The 23,131-nt window shown below is 45.6% G+C and overlaps 1 protein-coding gene across 1 annotated transcript in view; it reads left to right on the top strand.

Moving 5' to 3' along the window:
• The window catches only part of LOC114656463 (collagen, type VI, alpha 3), a 54,433-nt gene that overhangs the window by 7,269 nt on the left and 24,033 nt on the right, over positions 1 to 23,131 (top strand). The window contains 11 exon segments of the mRNA XM_051931279.1: positions 4,187 to 4,774; positions 5,987 to 6,574; positions 7,767 to 8,354; positions 9,546 to 10,133; positions 11,346 to 11,933; positions 13,139 to 13,726; positions 14,919 to 15,506; positions 17,286 to 17,343; positions 17,727 to 17,805; positions 18,471 to 19,095; positions 20,391 to 20,990. Of these exon segments, the coding sequence (XP_051787239.1) occupies positions 4,187 to 4,774; positions 5,987 to 6,574; positions 7,767 to 8,354; positions 9,546 to 10,133; positions 11,346 to 11,933; positions 13,139 to 13,726; positions 14,919 to 15,506; positions 17,286 to 17,343; positions 17,727 to 17,805; positions 18,471 to 19,095; positions 20,391 to 20,990 (5,478 nt within the window).

Raw genomic sequence — 23,131 nt, 5'->3', positions numbered from 1 at the left:
AGGTAGTTAGAATCCCATGTAGGACACTAATTTTATTAGGACTTCTGGGTCGGAGATCTGAGAGAGCTGTTCATGTGCTTCGCTACCTCCGACTATGCCAAATGTATAGAGATGTAGAATGTGCTCCAGATTTCACCATCTGGTCTACAAACAGTCCTTCATTATCGTGAAGGTCCCGATGTGAGCAGCTGTTCTATTAGGAGGAATCGCTGCTCTCCTTCCCAGCTGGGAACTTCTGGATTGTGGAAGCCACAGGCAGACAGACTACCTCTGCTGTATCCTCACTGGGCTTTGGTGGTCTTTACTTTCATTCTCAGCAGATCGACCAAATGGTCGTATTAACAGTTTGAAACAGGGATTCCAATCTCAAAATGCTGCCATCTTCAAAATGTTCAGTGTGTAAGGAAGCCTAATGAGATACGGTACCAACTTGTGAGGTATTTCACTTGCCTTGTCAGCGAGCTCTCCTTCTAAATCAGGGAGTGTGAACTTGTAAGTCTGAAATGTGTGGATACATAATACCGTTAGATACTTTTTAGGAAGGTGCCAGTGCCTCCCGACTGGAGTAGCTCATCTCTCTGACATGTTTCAATCTGTCCCCTGCTTAAAGGTGTCCAGCGAGATATTGTGTTTTTGCTAGATGGTTCTGATGATAATCGAAATGGATTTCCAGCAGTCCGTGATTTTGTCCAAAGAGTCGTTCAAAACATGGAAGTGGGTGAAAACAATGACCAGGTGGCTGTGGTGCAATTCAGCAATGACCCGGCCACTAATTTTTATCTAAACACTCACTCGACCAAAGATGACGTTGTGAATGCCATACGAAGTCTGAGACACAAAGGAGGCAGACCCCTCAACACGGGGAAGGCACTTGAATTTGTCAAGGACAATGTCTTCAATCCTTCAGCAGGCAGCAGGCGTCTCCGGGGAGTCCCACAGTTTTTGATCCTGCTGACCGCAGGGAGATCGAGGGATAACGTCCAGAGTGGGGCCTCAGCCTTGAAAGGCCTTGGAGTCGTGCCTTTGGCCATTGGCACCAGGAACGCAGACGCCCGCGAGCTGCAGAGTATCTCACTTGCGCCTGCTTATGTCATTTCTGTGTCGGACTTCTCTGAACTTCCAAATTTTCAGCAGCAGTTGGAGTCTGTCACGTTAGTGATTCCTGAAGTGGTGACAGCAGAAACTCCAACGGTCGCAGGTAAGACATGGGATTTTATTGTTCTTTATGTAAAGACATAGGAATTACTATCCTGAGATCATTAAAGATCCTCCTCTTATTTGGGAATTCCTTAATAACTTGTAATTTTAATATTGGGATGTCCTACCAGTGACTTTCTCTTTTTTGCAATGTATGGTTGTCCCACATGTTTCACAACTGTTTGAGGTCAGAAGCTGGGAGAAACCCAACAGGTTACCAGATAACAGTGTGCTGTTATAGCAAGTGGGCCATTGTAGGATGCTATGGCATATCTCAGAATATAAGTGCAGGTTGTAATGATTTTAGAATTTTCTGATAGGACATTGATAACTTTGTAGACGCTTTAACCTGAAACCATTTGATTCTGTCTTTTCTAGACACTAATGCATGCCTGTAGATGATTTGGAGTTAATATTGTTGATTTCAAATCTCGTTGTGTGCAATAAGGTTGGAAAAAAATGGTTTTGGATTTTTGTTTCTGGAAAACTCTTTCCAAAAATGTTATAAGATATCCAATGTATATGCTAGGGCAATGCAGAGTCTTCCACACATAAGAAAAGAATATGACTAAAGAAGGTGAAAGTGGTTAGAATCCCATGTAGGACAAGAATTTTATTAGGACTACTCGGTTGGAGATCTGAGAGAGCTGTTCATGTGCTTCGCTACCTCCGACTACGCCAAATGTATAGAGATGTAGAATGTGCTCCAGATTTCACCATCTGGTCTACAAACAGTCCTTCGTTATCGTGAAGGTCCCGATGTGAGCAGCTGCTCTATTAGGAGGAATCGCTGCTCTCCTTCCCAGCTGGGAACTTCTGGATTATGGAAGCCACAGGCAGACTGACTACCTCTGCTGTATCCCCACTAGGCTTTGGTGATCTTTACTTTCATTCCAGAGCAGATCGACCAAATGGTCATATTAACAGTTTGAAACAGGGATGCCAATTTCAAAATGCTGCCATCTTCAAAATGTTCAGAGTGTAAGGAAGCCTAATGAGATATGGTACCAACTTGTGAGGTATTTCACTTGCCTTGTCAGCGAGCTCTCCTTCTAAATCAGGGAGTGTGAACTTGTAAGTCTGAAATGTGCAGATGCATAATACCGTTAGATACTTTTTAGGAAGGTGCCAGTGCCTCCCGACTGGAGTAGCTCATCTCTCTGACATGTTTCAATCTGTCCCCTGCTTAAAGGTGTCCAGCGAGATATTGTGTTTTTGCTTGACGGTTCTGATGATAATCGAAATGGATTTTCAGCAGTCCGTGATTTTGTCCAAAGAGTCGTTCAAAACATGGAAGTGGGTGAAAACAATGACCAGGTGGCTGTGGTGCAATTCAGCAATGACCCGGCCGCTAATTTTTATCTAAACACTCACTCGACCAAAGATGACGTTGTGAATGCCATACAAAGTCTGAGACACAAAGGAGGCAGACCCCTCAACACGGGGAAGGCACTTGAATTTGTCAAGGACAATGTCTTCAATCCTTCATCAGGCAGCAGGCGTCTCCGGGGCGTCCCACAGTTTTTGATCCTGCTGACCGCAGGCAGATCGAGGGATAACGTCCAGAGTGGGGCCTCAGCCTTGAAAGGCCTTGGAGTCGTGCCTTTGGCCATTGGTACCAGGAACGCAGACGCCCGAGAGCTGCAGATTATCTCATTTGCGCCTGCTTATGTCATTTCTGTGTCGGACTTCTCTGAACTTCCAAATGTTCAGCAGCAGTTGGAGTCTGTCACGTTAGTGATTCCTGAAGTGGTGACAGCAGAAACTCCAACAGTTGCAGGTAAGAGATGGGATTTTATTGTTCTTTATGTAAAGACATAGGCATTACTATCCTGAGATCATTAAAGATCCTCCTCTTGTTTGGGAATTCCTTAGTAACTTGTAATTATAATATTGGGATGTCCTACCAGAGACTGTCTCTTTTTTGCAATGTATGGATGTCCCACATGTTTCACAACTGTTTGAGGTCAGAAGCTGGGAGAAACCCAACAGGTTACCAGATAACAGTTTGCTGTTATAGCAAGTGGGCCATTGTGGGATGCTATGGCATATCTCAGAGTATAAGTGCAGGTTGTAATGATTTTAGATAGATAGGTAGATTTAGAATTTTCTGATAGGACATTGATAACTTTGTAGACGCTTTAACCTTAAACCATTTGATTGGGTCTTCTCTAGACCCTAATGCATGTCTGTAGATGATTTAGAGTTAATATCGTTGATTTCAATTCTCGTAGTGTGCAATAAGTTTGGAAAAAAATGGTTTTGGATTTTTGTTTTGTGGGAAACTCTTTCCAAAAATGTCATAAGATATCCAATGTATATGCTAGGGCAATGCAGAGTCTTCCACATATAAGAAAAGAATATGACTAAAGAAGGTGAAGGTGGTTAGAATCCCATGTAGGACACCAATTTTATTAGGACTTCTGGGTCGGAGATCTGAGAGAGCTGTTCATGTGCTTCGCTACCTCCGACTACGCCAAATGTATAGAGATGTAGAATGTGCTCCAGATTTCACCATCTGGTCTACAAACAGTCCTTCGTTATCGTGAAGGTCCCGATGTGAGCAGCTGTTCTATTAGGAGGAATCACTGCTCTCCTTCCCAGCTGGGAACTTCTGGATTATGGAAGCCACAGGCAGACAGACTACCTCTGCTGTATCCTCACTAGGCTTTGGTGATCTTTACTTTCATTCCCAGCAGATCGACCAAATGGTCGTATTAACAGTTTGAAACAGGGATTCCAATCTAAAAATGCTGCCATCTTCCAAATGTTCAGAGTGTAAGGAAGCCTAATGAGATACGGTACCAACTTGTGAGGTATTTCACTTGCCTTGTCATTGAGCTCTCCTTCTAAATCAGGGAGTGTGAACTTGTAAGTCTGAAATGTGTGGATGCATAATACCATTAGATACTTTTTAGGAAGGTGCCAGTGTCTTCCGACTGGAGTAGCTCATCTCTCTGACATGTTTCAATCTGTCCCCTGCTTAAAGGTGTCCAGCGAGATATTGTGTTTTTGCTTGACGGTTCTGATGATAATCGAAATGGATTTCCAGCAGTCCGTGATTTTGTCCAAAGAGTCGTTCAAAACATGGAAGTGGGTGAAAACAATGACCAGGTGGCTGTGGTGCAATTCAGCAATGACCCGGCCGCTAATTTTTATCTAAACACTCACTCGACCAAAGATGACGTTGTGAATGCCATACGAAGTCTGAGACACAAAGGAGGCAGACCCCTCAACACGGGGAAGGCACTTGAATTTGTCAAGGACAATGTCTTCAATCCTTCAGCAGGCAGCAGGCGTCTCCGGGGCGTCCCACAGTTTTTGATCCTGCTGACCGCAGGGAGATCGAGGGATAACGTCCAGAGTGGGGCCTCAGCCTTGAAAGGCCTTGGAGTCGTGCCTTTGGCCATTGGCACCAGAAACGCGGACGCCCAAGAGCTTCAGAGTATCTCATTTGCGCCTGCTTATGTCATTTCTGTGTCGGACTTCTCTGAACTTCCAAATGTTCAGCAGCAGTTGGAGTCTGTCACGTTAGTAATTCCAGAAGTGGTGACAGCAGAAACTCCAACGGTCGCAGGTAAGACATGGGATTTTATTGTTCTTTATGTAAAGACATAGGCATTACTATCCTGAGATCATTAAAGATCCTCCTATTATTTGGGAGTCCCTTAATAACTTGTAATTTTAATATTGGGATGTACTACCAGTGACTGTCTCTTTTTTGCAATGTATGGTTGTCCCACATGTTTCACAACTGATTGAGGTCAGAAGCTGGGAGAAACCCAACAGGTTACCAGATAACAGTGTGCTGTTATAACAAGTGGGCCATTGTAGGATGCTATGGCATATCTCAGAATATAAGTGCAGGTTGTAATGATTTTAGATAGATAGATAGATTTAGAATTTTCTGATAGGACATTGATAACTTTGTAGACGCTTTAACCTTAAACCATTTGATTGAGTCTTCTCTAGACCCTAATGCATGTCTGTAGATGATTTGGAGTTAATATCTTTGATTTCAAATCTCGTTTTGTGCAATAAGGTTGGAAAAAAATGGTTTTGGATTTTTGTTTGTGGGAAACTCTTTCCAAAAATGTTATAAGGTATTCAATTTATATGCTAGGGCAATATATATAAAGTCTTCCACATATATGAAAAGAATACAACTAAAAAAGGTGAAGGTGGTTAGAATCCCATGTAGGACACCAATTTTATTAGGACTTCTGGGTCGGAGATCTGAGAGAGCGGTTCATGTGCTTCGCTACCTCCGACTACGCCAAATGTATAGAGATGTAGAATGTGCTCCAGATTTCACCATCTGGTCTACAAACAGTCCTTCATTATCGTGACGGTCCCGATGTGAGCAGCTGTTCTATTAGGAGGAATCGCTGCTCTCCTTCCCAGCTGGGAACTTCTGGATTGTGGAAGCCACAGGCAGACAGACTACCTCTGCTGTATCCCCACTGGGCTTTGGTGATCTTTACTTTCATTCCCAACAGATCGACCAAATGGTCGTATTAACAGTTTGAAACAGGGATTCCAATCTCAAAATGCTGCCATCTTCAATATGTTCAGAGTGTAAGGAAACCTAATGAAATACGGTACCAACTTGTGAGGTATTTCACTTGCCTTGTCAGCGAGCTCTCCTTCTAAATCAGGGAGTGTGAACTTGTAAGTCTGAAATGTGTGGATGCATAATACCGTTACATACTTTTTAGGAAGGTGCCAGTGTCTCCCGACTGGAGTAGCTCATCTCTCTGACATGTTTCAATCTGTCCCCTGCTTAAAGGTGTCCAGCGAGATATTGTGTTTTTGCTTGACGGTTCTGATGATAATCGAAATGGATTTCCAGCAGTCCGTGATTTTGTCCAAAGAGTCGTTCAAAACATGGAAGTGGGTGAAAACAATGACCAGGTGGCTGTGGTGCAATTCAGCAATGACCCGGCCGCTAATTTTTATCTAAACACTCACTCGACCAAAGATGACGTTGTGAATGCCATACGAAGTCTGAGACACAAAGGAGGCAGACCCCTCAACACGGGGAAGGCACTTGAATTTGTCAAGGACAATGTCTTCAATCCTTCAGCAGGCAGCAGGCGTCTCCGGGGCGTCCCACAGTTTTTGATCCTGCTGACCGCAGGGAGATCGAGGGATAACGTCCAGAGTGGGGCCTCAGCCTTGAAAGGCCTTGGAGTCATGCCTTTGGCCATTGGCACCAGGAACGCGGACGCCCAAGAGCTTCAGAGTATCTCATTTGCGCCTGCTTATGTCATTTCTGTGTCGGACTTCTCTGAACTTCCAAATGTTCAGCAGCAGTTGGAGTCTGTCACGTTAGTAATTCCAGAAGTGGTGACAGCAGAAACTCCAACGGTCGCAGGTAAGACATGGGATTTTATTGTTCTTTATGTAAAGACATAGGCATTACTATCCTGAGATCATTAAAGATCCTCCTATTATTTGGGAGTCCCTTAATAACTTGTAATTTTAATATTGGGATGTCCTACCAGTGACTTTCTCTTTTTTGCAATGTATGGTTGTCCCACATGTTTCACAACTGTTTGAGGTCAGAAGCTGGGAGAAACCCAACAGGTTACCAGATAACAGTGTGCTGTTATAGCAAGTGGGCCATTGTAGGATGCCATGGCATATCTCAGAATATAAGTGCAGGTTGTAATGATTTTAGAATTTCCTGATAGGACATTGATAACTTTGTAGACGCTTTAACCTTAAACCATTTGATTAGGTCTTCTCTAGACCCTAATGCATGCCTGTAGATGATTTGGAGTTAATATCGTTGATTTCAAATCTCGTAGTGTGCAATAAGTTTGGAAAAAAAATGGTTTTGGATTTTTGTTTTGTGGGAAACTCTTTCCAAGAATGTTATAAGATATCCAATGTATATGCTAGGACATTGCAGAGTCTTCCACATATAAGAAAAGAATATGACTAAAGAAGGTGAAGGTGGTTAGAATCCCATGTAGGACACCAATTTTATTAGGACTTCTGGGTCGGAGATCTGAGAGAGCTGTTCATGTGCTTCGCTACCTCCGACTACGCCAAATGTATAGAGATGTAGAATGTGCTCCAGATTTCACCATCTGGTCTACAAACAGTCCTTCATTATCGTGAAGGTCCCAATGTGAGCAGCTGTTCTATTAGGAGGAAGCACTGCTCTCCTTCCCAGCTGGGAACTTCTGGATTGTGGAAGCCACAGGCAGACAGATTACCTCTGCTGTATCCCCATTAGGCTTTGGTGATCTTTACTTTCATTCGCAGCAGATCGACCAAATGGTCGTATTAACAGTTTGAAACAGGGATGCAAATCTCAAAATGCTGCCATCTTCAAAATGTTCAGAGTGTAAGGAAGCCTAATGAGATACGGTACCAACTTGTGAGGTATTTCACTTGCCTTGTCAGCGAGCTCTCCTTCTAAATCAGGGAGTGTGAACTTGTAAGTCTGAAATGTGCAGATGCATAATACTGTTAGATACTTTTTAGGAAGGTGCCAGTGTCTTCCGACTGGAGTAGCTCATCTCTCTGACATGTTTCAATCTGTCCCCTGCTTAAAGGTGTCCAGCGAGATATTGTGTTTTTGCTTGATGGTTCTGATGATAATCGAAATGGATTTCCAGCAGTCCGTGATTTTGTCCAAAGAGTCGTTCAAAACATGGAAGTGGGTGAAAACAATGACCAGGTGGCTGTGGTGCAATTCAGCAATGACCCGGCCGCTAATTTTTATCTAAACACTCACTCGACCAAAGATGACGTTGTGAATGCCATACGAAGTCTGAGACACAAAGGAGGCAGACCCCTCAACACGGGGAAGGCACTTGAATTTGTCAAGGACAATGTCTTCAATCCTTCAGCAGGCAGCAGGCGTCTCCGGGGCGTCCCACAGTTTTTGATCCTGCTGACCGCAGGGAGATCGAGGGATAACGTCCAGAGTGGGGCCTCAGCCTTGAAAGGCCTTGGAGTAGTGCCTTTGGCCATTGGCACCAGGAACGCAGATGCCCGCGAGCTGCAGAGTATCTCATTTGCGCCTGCTTATGTCATTTCTGTGTCGGACTTCTCTGAACTTCCAAATGTTCAGCAACAGTTGGAGTCTGTCACGTTAGTGATTCCTGAAGTGGTGACAGCAGAAACTCCAACTGTCGCAGGTAAGACATGGGATTTTATTGTTCTTTATGTAAAGACGTAGGAATTACTATCCTGAGATCATTAAAGATCCTCCTCTTATTTGGGAATTCCTTAATAACTTGTAATTTTAATATTGGGATGTCCTACCAGTGACTTTCTCTTTTTTGCAATGTATGGTTGTCCCACATGTTTCACAACTGTTTGAGGTCAGAAGCTGGGAGAAACCCAACAGGTTACCAGATAACAGTGTGCTGTTATAGCAAGTGGGCCATTGTAGGATGCCATGGCATATCTCAGAATATAAGTGCAGGTTGTAATGATTTTAGAATTTCCTGATAGGACATTGATAACTTTGTAGACGCTTTAACCTTAAACCATTTGATTAGGTCTTCTCTAGACCCTAATGCATGCCTGTAGATGATTTGGAGTTAATATCGTTGATTTCAAATCTCGTAGTGTGCAATAAGTTTGGAAAAAAATGGTTTTGGATTTTTGTTTTGTGGGAAACTCTTTCCAAGAATGTTATAAGATATCCAATGTATATGCTAGGACATTGCAGAGTCTTCCACATATAAGAAAAGAATATGACTAAAGAAGGTGAAGGTGGTTAGAATCCCATGTAGGACACCAATTTTATTAGGACTTCTGGGTCGGAGATCTGAGAGAGCTGTTCATGTGCTTCGCTACCTCCGACTACGCCAAATGTATAGAGATGTAGAATGTGCTCCAGATTTCACCATCTGGTCTACAAACAGTCCTTCATTATCGTGAAGGTCCCAATGTGAGCAGCTGTTCTATTAGGAGGAAGCACTGCTCTCCTTCCCAGCTGGGAACTTCTGGATTGTGGAAGCCACAGGCAGACAGATTACCTCTGCTGTATCCCCACTAGGCTTTGGTGATCTTTACTTTCATTCGCAGCAGATCGACCAAATGGTCGTATTAACAGTTTGAAACAGGGATGCAAATCTCAAAATGCTGCCATCTTCAAAATGTTCAGAGTGTAAGGAAGCCTAATGAGATACGGTACCAACTTGTGAGGTATTTCACTTGCCTTGTCAGCGAGCTCTCCTTCTAAATCAGGGAGTGTGAACTTGTAAGTCTGAAATGTGCAGATGCATAATACCGTTAGATACTTTTTAGGAAGGTGCCAGTGTCTTCCGACTGGAGTAGCTCATCTCTCTGACATGTTTCAATCTGTCCCCTGCTTAAAGGTGTCCAGCGAGATATTGTGTTTTTGCTTGATGGTTCTGATGATAATCGAAATGGATTTCCAGCAGTCCGTGATTTTGTCCAAAGAGTCGTTCAAAACATGGAAGTGGGTGAAAACAATGACCAGGTGGCTGTGGTGCAATTCAGCAATGACCCGGCCGCTAATTTTTATCTAAACACTCACTCGACCAAAGATGACGTTGTGAATGCCATACGAAGTCTGAGACACAAAGGAGGCAGACCCCTCAACACGGGGAAGGCACTTGAATTTGTCAAGGACAATGTCTTCAATCCTTCAGCAGGCAGCAGGCGTCTCCGGGGCGTCCCACAGTTTTTGATCCTGCTGACCGCAGGGAGATCGAGGGATAACGTCCAGAGTGGGGCCTCAGCCTTGAAAGGCCTTGGAGTCGTGCCTTTGGCCATTGGCACCAGGAACGCAGACGCCCAAGAGCTTCAGAGTATCTCATTTGCGCCTGCTTATGTCATTTCTGTGTCGGACTTCTCTGAACTTCCAAATGTTCAGCAGCAGTTGGAGTCTGTCACGTTAGTAATTCCAGAAGTGGTGACAGCAGAAACTCCAACGGTCGCAGGTAAGACATGGGATTTTATTGTTCTTTATGTAAAGACATAGGCATTACTATCCTGAGATCATTAAAGATCCTCCTATTATTTGGGAGTTCCTTAATAACTTGTAATTTTAATATTGGGATGTCCTACCAGTGACTTTCTCTTTTTTGCAATGTATGGTTGTCCCACATGTTTCACAACTGATTGAGGTCAGAAGCTGGGAGAAACCCAACAGGTTACCAGATAACAGTGTGCTGTTATAGCAAGTTGGCCATTGTAGGATGCTATGGCATCTCTCAGAATATAAGTGCAGGTTGTAATGATTTTAGATAGATAGATAGATTTAGAATTTTCTGATAGGACATTGATAACTTTGTAGACGCTTTAACCTTAAACCATTTGATTGAGTCTTCTCTAGACCCTAATGCATGTCTGTAGATGATTTGGAGTTAATATCTTTGATTTCAAATCTCGTTGTGTGCAATAAGGTTGGAAAAAAATGGTTTTGGATTTTTGTTTGTGGGAAACTCTTTCCAAAAATGTTATAAGGTATTCAATTTATATGCTAGGGCAATATATATAAAGTCTTCCACATATATGAAAAGAATACGACTAAAAAAGGTGAAGGTGGTTAGAATCCCATGTAGGACACCAATTTTATTAGGACTTCTGGGTCGGAGATCTGAGAGAGCGGTTCATGTGCTTCGCTACCTCCGACTACGCCAAATGTATAGAGATGTAGAATGTGCTCCAGATTTCACCATCTGGTCTACAAACAGTCCTTCATTATCGTGACGGTCCCGATGTGAGCAGCTGTTCTATTAGGAGGAATCGCTGCTCTCCTTCCCAGCTGGGAACTTCTGGATTGTGGAAGCCACAGGCAGACAGACTACCTCTGCTGTATCCCCACTGGGCTTTGGTGATCTTTACTTTCATTCCCAACAGATCGACCAAATGGTCGTATTAACAGTTTGAAACAGGGATTCCAATCTCAAAATGCTGCCATCTTCAATATGTTCAGAGTGTAAGGAAACCTAATGAGATACGGTACCAACTTGTGAGGTATTTCACTTGCCTTGTCAGCGAGCTCTCCTTCTAAATCAGGGAGTGTGAACTTGTAAGTCTGAAATGTGTGGATGCATAATACCGTTACATACTTTTTAGGAAGGTGCCAGTGTCTTCCGACTGGAGTAGCTCATCTCTCTGACATGTTTCAATCTGTCCCCTGCTTAAAGGTGTCCAGCGAGATATTGTGTTTTTGCTTGATGGTTCTGATGATAATCGAAATGGATTTCCAGCAGTCCGTGATTTTGTCCAAAGAGTCGTTCAAAACATGGAAGTGGGTGAAAACAATGACCAGGTGGCTGTGGTGCAATTCAGCAATGACCCGGCCGCTAATTTTTATCTAAACACTCACTCGACCAAGGATGACGTTGTGAATGCCATACGAAGTCTGAGACACAAAGGAGGCAGACCCCTCAACACGGGGAAGGCACTTGAATTTGTCAAGGACAATGTCTTCAATCCTTCAGCAGGCAGCAGGCGTCTCCGGGGCGTCCCACAGTTTTTGATCCTGCTGACTGCAGGGAGATCGAGGGATAACGTCCAGAGTGGGGCCTCAGCCTTGAAAGGCCTTGGAGTAGTGCCTTTGGCCATTGGCACCAGGAACGCAGACGCCCGCGAGCTTCAGAGTATCTCATTTGCGCCTGCTTATGTCATTTCTGTGTCGGACTTCTCTGAACTTCCAAATGTTCAGCAGCAGTTGGAGTCTGTCACGTTAGTGATTCCTGAAGTGGTGACAGCAGAAACTCCAACGGTCGCAGGTAAGACATGGGATTTTATTGTTCTTTATGTAAAGACATAGGCATTACTATCCTGAGATCATTAAAGATCCTCCTCTTATTTGGGAATTCCTTAATAACTTGTAATTTTAATATTGGGATGTCCTACCAGAGACTGTCTCTTTTTTGCAATGTATGGTTGTCCCACATGTTTCACAACTGTTTGAGGTCAGAAGCTGGGAGAAACCCAACAGGTTACCAGATAACAGTGTGCTGTTATAGCAAGTTGGCCATTGTAAGATGCCACGGCATATCTCAGAATATAAGTGCAGGTTGTAATGATTTTAGATAGATAGATAGATTTTCTGATAGGACATTGATAACTTTGTAGACGCTTTAACCTTAAACCATTTGATTAGGTCTTCTCTAGACCCTAATGCATGCCTGTAGATGATTTGGAGTTAATATCTTTGATTTCAAATCTCGTAGTGTGCAATAAGTTTGGAAAAAAATGGTTTTGGATTTTTGTTTTGTGGGAAACTCTTTCCAAGAATGTTATAAGATATCCAATGTATATGCTAGGGCAATATATATAAAGTCTTCCACATATATGAAAAGAATACGACTAAAAAGGTGAAGGTGGTTAGAATCCCATGTAGGACACCAATTTTATTAGGACTTCTGGGTCGGAGATCTGAGAGAGCTGTTCATGTGCTTCGCTACCTCCGACTACGCCAAATGTATAGAGATGTAGAATGTGCTCCAGATTTCACCATCTGGTCTACAAACAGTCCTTCATTATCGTGACGGTCCCGATGTGAGCAGCTGTTCTATTAGGAGGAAGCACTGCTCTCCTTCCCAGCTGGGAACTTCTGGATTGTGGAAGCCACAGGCAGACAGACTACCTCTGCTGTATCCCCACTGGGCTTTGGTGATCTTTACTTTCATTCCCAACAGATCGACCAAATGGTCGTATTAACAGTTTGAAACAGGGATGCAAATCTCAAAATGCTGCCATCTTCAATATGTTCAGAGTGTAAGGAAGCCTAATGAGATACGGTACCAACTTGTGAGGTATTTCACTTGCCTTGTCAGCGAGCTCTCCTTCTTAATCAGGGAGTGTGAACTTGTAAGTCTGAAATGTGCAGATGCATAATACCGTTAGATACTTTTTAGGAAGGTGCCAGTGTCTCCCGACTGGAGTAGCTCATCTCTCTGACATGTTTCAATCTGTCCCCTGCTTAAAGGTGTCCAGCGAGATATTGTGTTTTTGCTTGATGGTTCTGATGATAATCGAAATGGATTTCCAGCTGTCCGTGATTTTGTCCAAAGAGTCGTTCAAAACATGGAAGTGGGTGAAAACAATGACCAGGTGGCTGTGGTGCAATTCAGCAATGACCCGGCCGCTAATTTTTATCTAAACACTCACTCGACCAAAGATGACGTTGTGAATGCCATACGAAGTCTGAGACACAAAGGAGGCAGACCCCTCAACACGGGGAAGGCACTTGAATTTGTCAAGGACAATGTCTTCAATCCTTCAGCAGGCAGCAGGCATCTCCGGGGCGTCCCACAGTTTTTGATCCTGCTGACCGCAGGGAGATCGAGGGATAATGTCCAGAGTGGGGCCTCAGCCTTGAAAGGCCTTGGAGTTGTGCCTTTGGCCATTGGCACCAGGAACGCAGACGCCCGAGAGCTTCAGAGTATCTCATTTGCGCCTGCTTATGTCATTTCTGTGTCGGACTTCTCTGAACTTCCAAATGTTCAGCAGCAGTTGGAGTCTGTCACGTTAGTAATTCCAGAAGTGGTGACAGCAGAAACTCCAACGGTCGCAGGTAAGACATGGGATTTATTGTTCTTTATGTAAAGACATAGACATTACTATCCTGAGATCATTAAAGATCCTCCTCTTATTTGGGAATTCCTTAATAACTTGTAATTTTAATATTGGGATGTCCTACCAGTGACTGTCTCTTTTTTGCAATGTATGGTTGTCCCACATGTTTCACAACTGATTGAGGTCAGAAGCTGGGAGAAACCCAACAGGTTACCAGATAACAGTGTGCTGTTATAGCAAGTGGGCCATTGTAGGATGCGTTGGCATATCTCAGAGTATAAGTGCAGGTTGTAATGATTTTAGAATTTCCTGATAGGACATTGATAACTTTGTAGACGCTTTAACCTTAAACCATTTGATTAGGTCTTCTCTAGACCCTAATGCATGTCTGTAGATGATTTGGAGTTAATATCGTTGATTTCAAATCTTGTAGTGTGCAATAAGTTTGGAAAAAAAATGTTTTGGATTTTAGTTTTGTGGGAAACTCTTTCCAAGAATGTGTTATAAGGTATCCAATTTATATGCTAGGGCAATGCAGAGTTTTCCACATATAAGAAAAGAATATGACTAAAGAAGGTGAAGGTGGTTAGAATCCCATGTAGGACACCAATTTTATTAGGACTTCTGGGTCGGAGATCTGAGAGAGCTGTTCATGTGCTTCGCTACCTCCGACTACGGCAAATGTATAGAGATGTAGAATGTGCTCCAGATTTCACCATCTGGTCTACAAACATTCCTTCATTATCGTGAAGGTCCCGATGTGAGCAGCTGTTCTATTAGGAGGAATCACTGCTCTCTTCCCAGTTGGGAACTTCTGGATTGTGGAAGCCACAGGCAGACAGACTACCTCTGCTGTATCCCCACTAGGCTTTGGTGATCTTTACTTTCATTCCCAGCAGATCGACCAAATGGTCGTATTAACAGTTTGAAACAGGGATTCCAATCTCAAAATGCTGCCATCTTCAATATGTTCAGAGTGTAAGGAAGCCTAATGAGATACGGTACCAACTTGTGAGGTATTTCACTTGCCTTGTCATCGAGCTCTCCTTCTAAATCAGGGAGTGTGAACCTGTAAGTCTGAAATGTGTGGATGCATAATACCGTTACATACTTTTTTAGGAAGGTGCCAGTGCCTCCCGACTGGAGTAGCTCATCTCTCTGACATGTTTCAATCTGTCCCCTGCTTAAAGGTGTCCAGCGAGATATTGTGTTTTTGCTTGATGGTTCTGATGATAATCGAAATGGATTTCCAGCAGTCCGTGATTTTGTCCAAAGAGTCGTTCAAAACATGGAAGTGGGTGAAAACAATGACCAGGTGGCTGTGGTGCAATTCAGCAATGACCCGGCCGCTAATTTTTATCTAAACACTCACTCGACCAAAGATGACGTTGTGAATGCCATACGAAGTCTGAGACACAAAGGAGGCAGACCCCTCAACACGGGGAAGGCACTTGAATTTGTCAAGGACAATGTCTTCAATCCTTCAGCAGGCAGCAGGCGTCTCCGGGGCGTCCCACAGTTTTTGATCCTGCTGACTGCAGGGAGATCGAGGGATAACGTCCAAAGTGGGGCCTCAGCCTTGAAAGGCCTTGGAGTCGTGCCTTTGGCCATTGGCACCAGGAACGCAGACACCCGCGAGCTGCAGAGTATCTCATTTGCGCCTGCTTATGTCATTTCTGTGTCGGACTTCTCTGAACTTCCAAATGTTCAGCAGCAGTTGGAGTCTGTCACGTTAGTGATTCCTGAAGTGGTGACAGCAGAAACGCCAACCACAGAAGGTAACACTTTCAATTTTCTAAACAAATCTTTTAAACATCACAGTGCCATTTGTTTGACCTTTCAATGGATCCTTTGAAGTAGACTAGAAATGTTGAGGGGTCCCCCTCCTGCTGCCCCTGATGGTCTCAGTTGATTAAGTTAAAGGAGCAGGTTGACTTCTTAGTGTTGCAGTCGAGGGTCTGGGGCTGAGGATGAAGCTCAGCTCAGCTTGTTGTGGTTTAATGACGACTGCAGTGCACATCTGAGCAGCTCCTAGCCCTGCCACTCTTTCCCTCCGTATGGTGTATTATGGTATGTGTGGTAAGTATGTGGTAAGTCAAACAATTTTCGATATCCTGTGGGGAAAAGCAAAACAAATGAAGCGTTTTGAGCCATTTTCAAAATATGTAGTTACTACAAAGTACTGGGCAACACAATAAGAGCTCCACATTTACGTCTTCTAGCACTTCAAGCAGTGAAGGTGAGTCAGTAAGACAAAGTTGGCTGGCAGCGTGTAAGTAAGACGAAGGACCCCAGAGGCAGAAAACTTCTTTTACTGTAAAAGCAGCCTGCGACTGCCTGAAAACCGTTCCGACATCACGTAATCATGAAAAGCTTTGCTTTGGATGGATGAGGATGGACATCACCGTGTGAATTCCTGTGTCGGGGTCCCAGTTAGCACACACCTTCTAAACCCGTGAAGACAAATTAGACATCTGAAGAAGACCACTGGTGACAGTCAGGGTGTTTGTATTTAAGTCCTTGTGAATGATTTGTGATCTTCTACCAAAGAAACACGTTAACAGTCGAGTCCTCAGCAGACGATGGAGCTCCTTTGTGCAGACCTTTGAGGTCTGAGTGGTTTGAAGTGGATCACTGCTGGGTGGGAAGATTCTGACGGAGTAGAAAGTGGAATCGCAGTCACATCACCACTGAGGCCCTGCCAAGTGTGGTGCCAGTGTGCTTCACTCCAGCCACACTAGGGTGTGAGCTCAAGGGTGACGAGAGGCCATGTGGGGGTCCATTGGCCAGTGCCAGGCTGGTGCTTTATGGTAGTCTGAGTTTGATTGCACGTGTGGTGACTTTTTGGAAATGAACCAGCAAAACTGTGAGGTGCCCTGCCAACTAATGGGGGGGGGGGGGGGGGCACTAGAAGTAGGTACCTGCACTCATAAATGCCTAATGTGTGAATCTTCAACGGTGCAGACCACCATTCTGGCTAATGATGGTGTACAACAGCAAAGTGAGGTTTCAGCCTGTGGACTCAGGAATTCATGTTACCAAAATTCTACACCACAGTAAAGAAGTAAGAATGCTAACTGGAAAATGTGCGGTCGCTGGGTAAAATGGTGGAGATTGCAACGCAGAGCAGGAGAACCGAGGCCCAGTGGTAAAGGAGAGCAGCAGGACTCCATTTTGAGGAAGTCAGGCGTGACCTGCAGCTCGTTCAAGTGTCACGTCAGTTGTATTTAGAGATGATTTTATACTTGGAGGATTAGGAGAGAGCAAAATGTCGAGCTTAAGGCAGAGTCTTCAACCTCGAAACAGTCGTGTTCATGAAGCCACTTTAACTTGACGGTTCAGAGCAGGGCTGTACCAAGGAATTGTGGGGTTTCTGTGTGGGACCACTTGGGCTGCTCGCCGTCCAGCATTTTATTTTGCTATATTGATATTTGCAGAAATTGTTTACACTTGTTCCCTTTGAACAGTAATTCAATTCATTTGCAGTTGCATATTTGTGGAACAGATCAGTTCATTTCACGCTAACCGCACCAATTTTATTGTTTTTCTTTTTGAAGTTGAAAGCGAAGGCGCCAAAAAGGACGTTGTCTTCGTAATCGATGGCTCTGATGATGCGTTTGGAATCGGGAACTGGGGAAGCCAAAACAAGCGAGCTGCAGACCATTTCCTATAATCCAACTTTTCCTTCAAAGTGAATGACTTCTCCAATTTGTTTGACATTCAACAGCAATTTATAAATTCGTTAACCAGAGCTGTCTGTGGAGGATATTGAAAAATCTGGGCCTGTGTATCCAACGGGAGAGCCCGAAAGAGGGTAAGGAAATGTAACGCATCGGGCAGATGGGCAGGGCTGCCTAGGTGGCACTGAGCCTAACTGGTCACTTTCCTGTTTTGTGTATCAATGGCCTCCTTGGCAGCGTTAAGTTAAAGGTGGACTTCACTTTATTTTACGCCTTCACTTTTTTCTGCGTATTTGCGTCTTTTTCCCCCCAAATCAGATGCGCGTTTTTCATGAGCCGCCCCTGTGGTGTGCTGACTGAGGGCTTTGCTGTCACCGGCCGCTCCTCTTCCATGGATGTTTGCCTGCCATTTCACGTGCAGTCTTATGTGTAGGCCGTCATGCCATCTTGTTAGTTAGGGTGGTCCCATTCCCAGTCAGTCCCTCATCCAGATTTTTCTTAAAAGCCTGTCCCAGATTCCCATGAGCCTTCCTTTTCTCTCGGCCACACCAATGTCCTTTTATGAAAGGAGTTCCTGGTGCTGACAGTCAGTTAACGTTAGACATGGAGTCGTGGAGGTCCACGTTAGCGTGCTGCCGCAGAGGGTGTCCCTACTCTGAAGACGCAGTCATTTGGTGGTATCGCCTTCACGAACCTGAGGAAGAAGCAGACACTCCTGGTGAAGGAATTGTGGCTTCTCTCTCCTTCCTTTCTCATTTTTTTGATCCCGTCCCTGAATGTGACCCATTCCAGTTTGAGCCGGTGACGCTTCATTGCCAGGTTTCAGTTTGCGTCCCGCGTTTCTTCTTTGATGTTCTGCTCACGTATGTCTAGAGTCCTTCCTTGTAGCCAGCACTTGATGCCACACGATGCCCAGTCACTTTATGGATTTCCAGGGAGCTCCCAGATGGCCTGAACCCCCTGGCTGGGTCCCATTGCATTAATGAATCTCTCCTAGAAGAGGTACACCTGGGAGGGCTAAGAACAGAAAGACTTGTAAGACGCACGTTTGGCTGAAACTGACCTGTCCGTTTTTTTTGTTTTTCTGCTACAGGTGTATTTGGTGAAAAACGGGACATCGTCTTCTTAGTTGACGGCAGCAGCAATGTGAGAAACGAGTTTGGCGCCATCCTTGACATGATCTCAAAAGTAGTGAAACGGGTAGACGTGGGCTTGGACAAAATGCGAGTGTCGCTGGTGCAGTACAGCGATCAGCCCAAGGTCGAGTTCTTGCTGAACGAGTTCTCAACAAAAGACGAAGTGCTGAACGCCCTGAACAGGATGAGAAGCAAAGGCGGAAACGTCGTAAACACGGGCAGAGCCCTGGAATATGTGGAAAGAAATGTCTTCCAGAGGGCGGGGGGCAGCCGAATTGAAGAAGCGGTTCCTCAAGTACTCGTGGTAGTGACTTGCAGCCCGTCTTCTGACGATGTCTCTGGCCCCGCCGAACAGCTCTGATCGAGCAATATGGCCCCTCTGGCTGTTGGAGCCAAGAACGCCGATGCAGAAGAGCTGAAGACGATCTCGCTCCTGCCGGACCAGTCTTTCGTTGTGAGAGAAATCCGTGACCTGCAGAACCTCGAGGACCAAGTGGTGAATGCTGTGAAAACGGTGAAGATAACTGACCGGCCAACACCTCCGCCAATAAGTAAGTGCAATGTCCCTCGGTCCGCCTCCAGACTGAGATAATGCAGAAATGGAAAAACCACACAAAGCATTAGGGCAGGGCGGGGGGGGGGGGGGGAGTTGCCTGATGGCCCAAAGCACTTCCACTTGACACCTGAGCTGGCTTGATGTCCTGCTGGTCCAGTGACACGGTGAGCCCAGCCTGACACAAGACAACTGGAGGAAGCAGGGGGCTCCACACAGGGAAAGGTCTCCTGACACACTGATTTTAGGAATCTTCTCGTTTGGGCTTCTTTCCATTTTATTCCTGGGCACCTGGTCCCAGGAGTCTCCGTGAAAGTCTCCGCCGACTCTCCGCACACATCTGCTGGTCTAAGCTGAGGGAGTGAGCAATGGCGTAAAGAGCGGCTGTAGCCTGGATGGGCTGCTGCAGGCCATGAAGCGGACTTTTGGATAACACATCCGATTCTCTTCATTTGGGACACAGGCCATCATTCCTGAAGCAGATTTCACAATTCCCAAAGCCTCTTCCTCCCAGCCAGGCCCCGGCCCGTAGTGAGGGACCAGACACACATAAGTTGTGATCGGTTTGATCTTCTTTGGATCGGCGTAGCACTTTGCCGTTGCTCTAAGGAGATGTTTTACCTGCACTGCCCTGAGGTCAGACATTCTGAGCCTCTTATTTGGCCACCTCTTCGGGGTCTCATTGTTAACCTTCGCTGGGCTCACTTTGGCTTCTTAGGTGCCCATCTGACCAATGCCCAGTAGTCATTCTTGGTGCCTGATGTCTTCCGCTTGGTCCGGGAGTCACCAGTTTCAGATCAGAAATACATTTGGCCGCTCTGAACCGCAGTTTACATGTCTGCCAAGGTCCAAATAATTGGGGGTACATTTGCCAGGAACCCCAGCTTAATGAGGCAGGTGATCCCACTTTAGAGTTGAAGACAGTGGGATGCTTAGAAACTCTGCGCCGGACACAAGGCCACAGAGGCCCTCAAGGCTCTCGACTCCACCAAGTCTATGGGGTGCCGCTTGGAGACTCGGCCCACCTCGTCTGCGTCACCGGCGCCATGCTGCCCTCTCGACTTCCATGCACTTCGCCTTCACTGTCGATTTGTGTGCCGAGTTTCTGTTAGCCGAGGTCAGATCATTCCAGGCAGGTGAAAGTGGCCCAATTATTAGCAGAATGAACAAAGCCTGATGCTGGCCGTCACGTCGGGTGCATTTCAAGTATTGCATGGGTCACTAAGACTCCTGTAAAGGAAGGAAATCGCCAAAGGTGTTAAATTTAATTTCATGTTTTTTTTCTCCCCATAGTCATCCCAGACCTTGGAAAGAAGGATATCATCTTCCTTATCGATGGCTCTACCAACATAGGCCCACAAGGCATCATGCACATCCGCGATTTCATGCTGCAGGTCCTTCAGCAGCTCGACATCAGCCCTGATCAGATTCGTGTCGCCGTTGTCCAGTACAGCAACACCCAGAAGACGGAGTTCTCCCTCGGGACACACACCAACAAAAATGCCGTTATAAATGCAGTGAGGAGGCTTCAACAGCTAGGGGGCTCTCCTGCCAACCTCGCCCAGGGCATCGACTATGTTTTGCAAAATGAACTTCGAGATTCCGCCAGAGCCCGGCCCTCAGTTGCCTCACAGCACCTGGTGGTCCTCACGGGTGGCAGCTCATCCACTGATGTCAGCAAGTATGGCAACATACTAAGAGGCTCCAACGTGAACTGCATTGGAATCGGATCACGGGAGGCTGACTTCAACCAGCTAGGTGCCATCGCCACCACTCCTGATGACATCCTCAGAGTGAATAACTTGCAGGCTCTCATCAATATCCCGGAGCGAGTCCTGGTACGACTCAGTAAAGGAAGCATACCCACCAAGGTGCCACATACAGAAGTGCCAGGTAAGCAGCTTTTAACCAAGAAGGGTGGAAGGACCTCTGAGATGTGCATGAAATGAAAAAATTCACGAGTCGTCACTGCTAGGTTTGAGTTGTCATGGGCATCGCTGACCTCCTCCGAGTCTGGAAAAGAGCACTGCCAGCTGGCACTCCAAGCTACATGCAAAATGGGCAAATTCCAAAAGAGAGGGGAGCCCGATGGCAGGCTGAACCTCCACATAGCAATGGCCTGGCTTCTCAGATTCAAGGCCATGGTGCAGTCTCACTTTCAAAATGGGGCCTGCCCTGCCTTTGTTCCTCTTCATGGTGGTCCCAGGGGCCACTGACTTGGGCAATAGGGTCCTGCCTGCTGCTTTGAGGGAACAGCATTGCATCCCTCTTGTCTTTCTCTGAAAGTTTCGCATGAATCCTGTTATAGAGTCTATCACATGCTGGAAGCCCCTGTTTGCCCACCGACATTGGCTTTTAGAGGGGCTCTCTGATAAGCAGAAGGCTTTCCTGTATCAAATGGGTCCTTGCCCTGTCTAGTACTAACATAGCATCTGTGTGCCCGTTGGCTTGGTAGTCCACGTTGTTTGAACTTTGGTGCTGCGGTCTCAGCCAGCGTGCTGTGAATGATATGAAAAATAACGGGCAGTCAAAACGTTTGAGTTTGAACCCGAGAGGCGCCAGTTTAGTAAGTGACTAGAAATGTGTTCCTGTGTGCCAAGATGAGTTTCTAGCACATGCTGTAGTGACCCAAGTCGTCATGGATGTCAGAAATCAAGTGTTGTTCCATCATTGAACCTCGTAACACAACAGCGTAATGCCCCTTCAGAGACTGATGCCATCTGTGCCATAAAGATAAATAGAAGTACAGAGAGAGCTGATCAGAATTGTTGAAAGAGTGGTCTCTACTAAAGGCGTTCATTCCTCAGTCTGGGGCCTTACGGATATTAGTCCCGAAAATGTTAGGAATTCGCAACACAAGCAACTCGGGCCCAGTCAGCTCAGTCCAAGGTCAGCAAGGAGCAGCAGCAAGAAGTCGTCAAGAATTGTCAGAAAAGTCCGCTTCGTCTCAACACACCACAATGGCTTTTCTGTTACTTACACCGGCACAGAGAGTTCAGTGGGGGGCTCGTGTCAAGTGGGCAGACACAAAAGCCCAGCACTGACCGCACACTTTCGCCTTGACCATCACGTCGGCAGTCGGGGCCTTGCAGGGGACCAACCGATACATTAGCCAGGCCTCTGGAGAAGGGGGCATTTTTGATCTGCCTGCCCCTTGACTGCATTCGCCCGTCCAGCGAGGGGCCATTTGTGGAATTTCAATTGGCTTTTGGATTGGCGAAAAGATGCAGCTGTTCCCAAGTGGTCATCTTCATGAGGTCACATTCATCTTAGTGTCAGAGGTGGCGGCTGACTGAACATCAGTTCATTTGAGAATTGATCTCAGAATCACTTGGGCACTTTGAAAGGGCCACAGGACTGAGTCACTTGGCTGAGTGGAGGGAGCCTGGAAAGGACAGTGTGACGCTGCTGTGACTCTAATGACACACGGACAAGTCTCCAGTCCTGGGCTGCTCTGTCCATTTCTAAAGCTCGCTGACCAGACCTGCAGTCAGGAGTCAGCAGAGTTTTGAAAGTCCTGTGTAATAACGCCATGTTGGGTTCACCCGTCTGCAGCTCACTTTGAGATGTGTAAAAACTCGACGTGCTGTAACGCCACACGGCAGTGTCCCCCCACGTGTACGCACGTTTCTGCTTGCTTTTGTAAACCGGCGTCACCCAGCGTCAAAGCAGTGCTACTGTCTCTGTGGTCGGCTTTTCACATCCATGACGCTGGCTTCATCAAAGACACTCAAATGAATTGACTTGATTGTAATCATTCTGTAACAATTTAATGGAGCTCAGACTATCCAACTAGCATGGCTGCTGTAGCATTGTTAGAAGACCTCGTAAATGGAAGAATTAGAAGAGAGCGCCTCAGATTTACAGATGATGATGATGATGACGATGTCAATCTCCAAGAGCTCTTCTCCTGGCACCGTGTGCTCTGAGAAGACTCCCATGTGTACTTGATATCATTTCTGTGATCCATTAAAGTATGGATATTACATTTCACAGATAACTTCATTTACTAACATATACTGTTAATAATTACA

The sequence above is a fragment of the Erpetoichthys calabaricus genome, chromosome 8, assembly GCF_900747795.2.
Source record: "Erpetoichthys calabaricus chromosome 8, fErpCal1.3, whole genome shotgun sequence".
Taxonomy (NCBI): Eukaryota; Metazoa; Chordata; class Cladistia; order Polypteriformes; family Polypteridae; genus Erpetoichthys; species Erpetoichthys calabaricus.
Note: the sequence above shows the minus strand (reverse complement) of the source record. Positions and strands in the feature narration are given on the sequence as shown.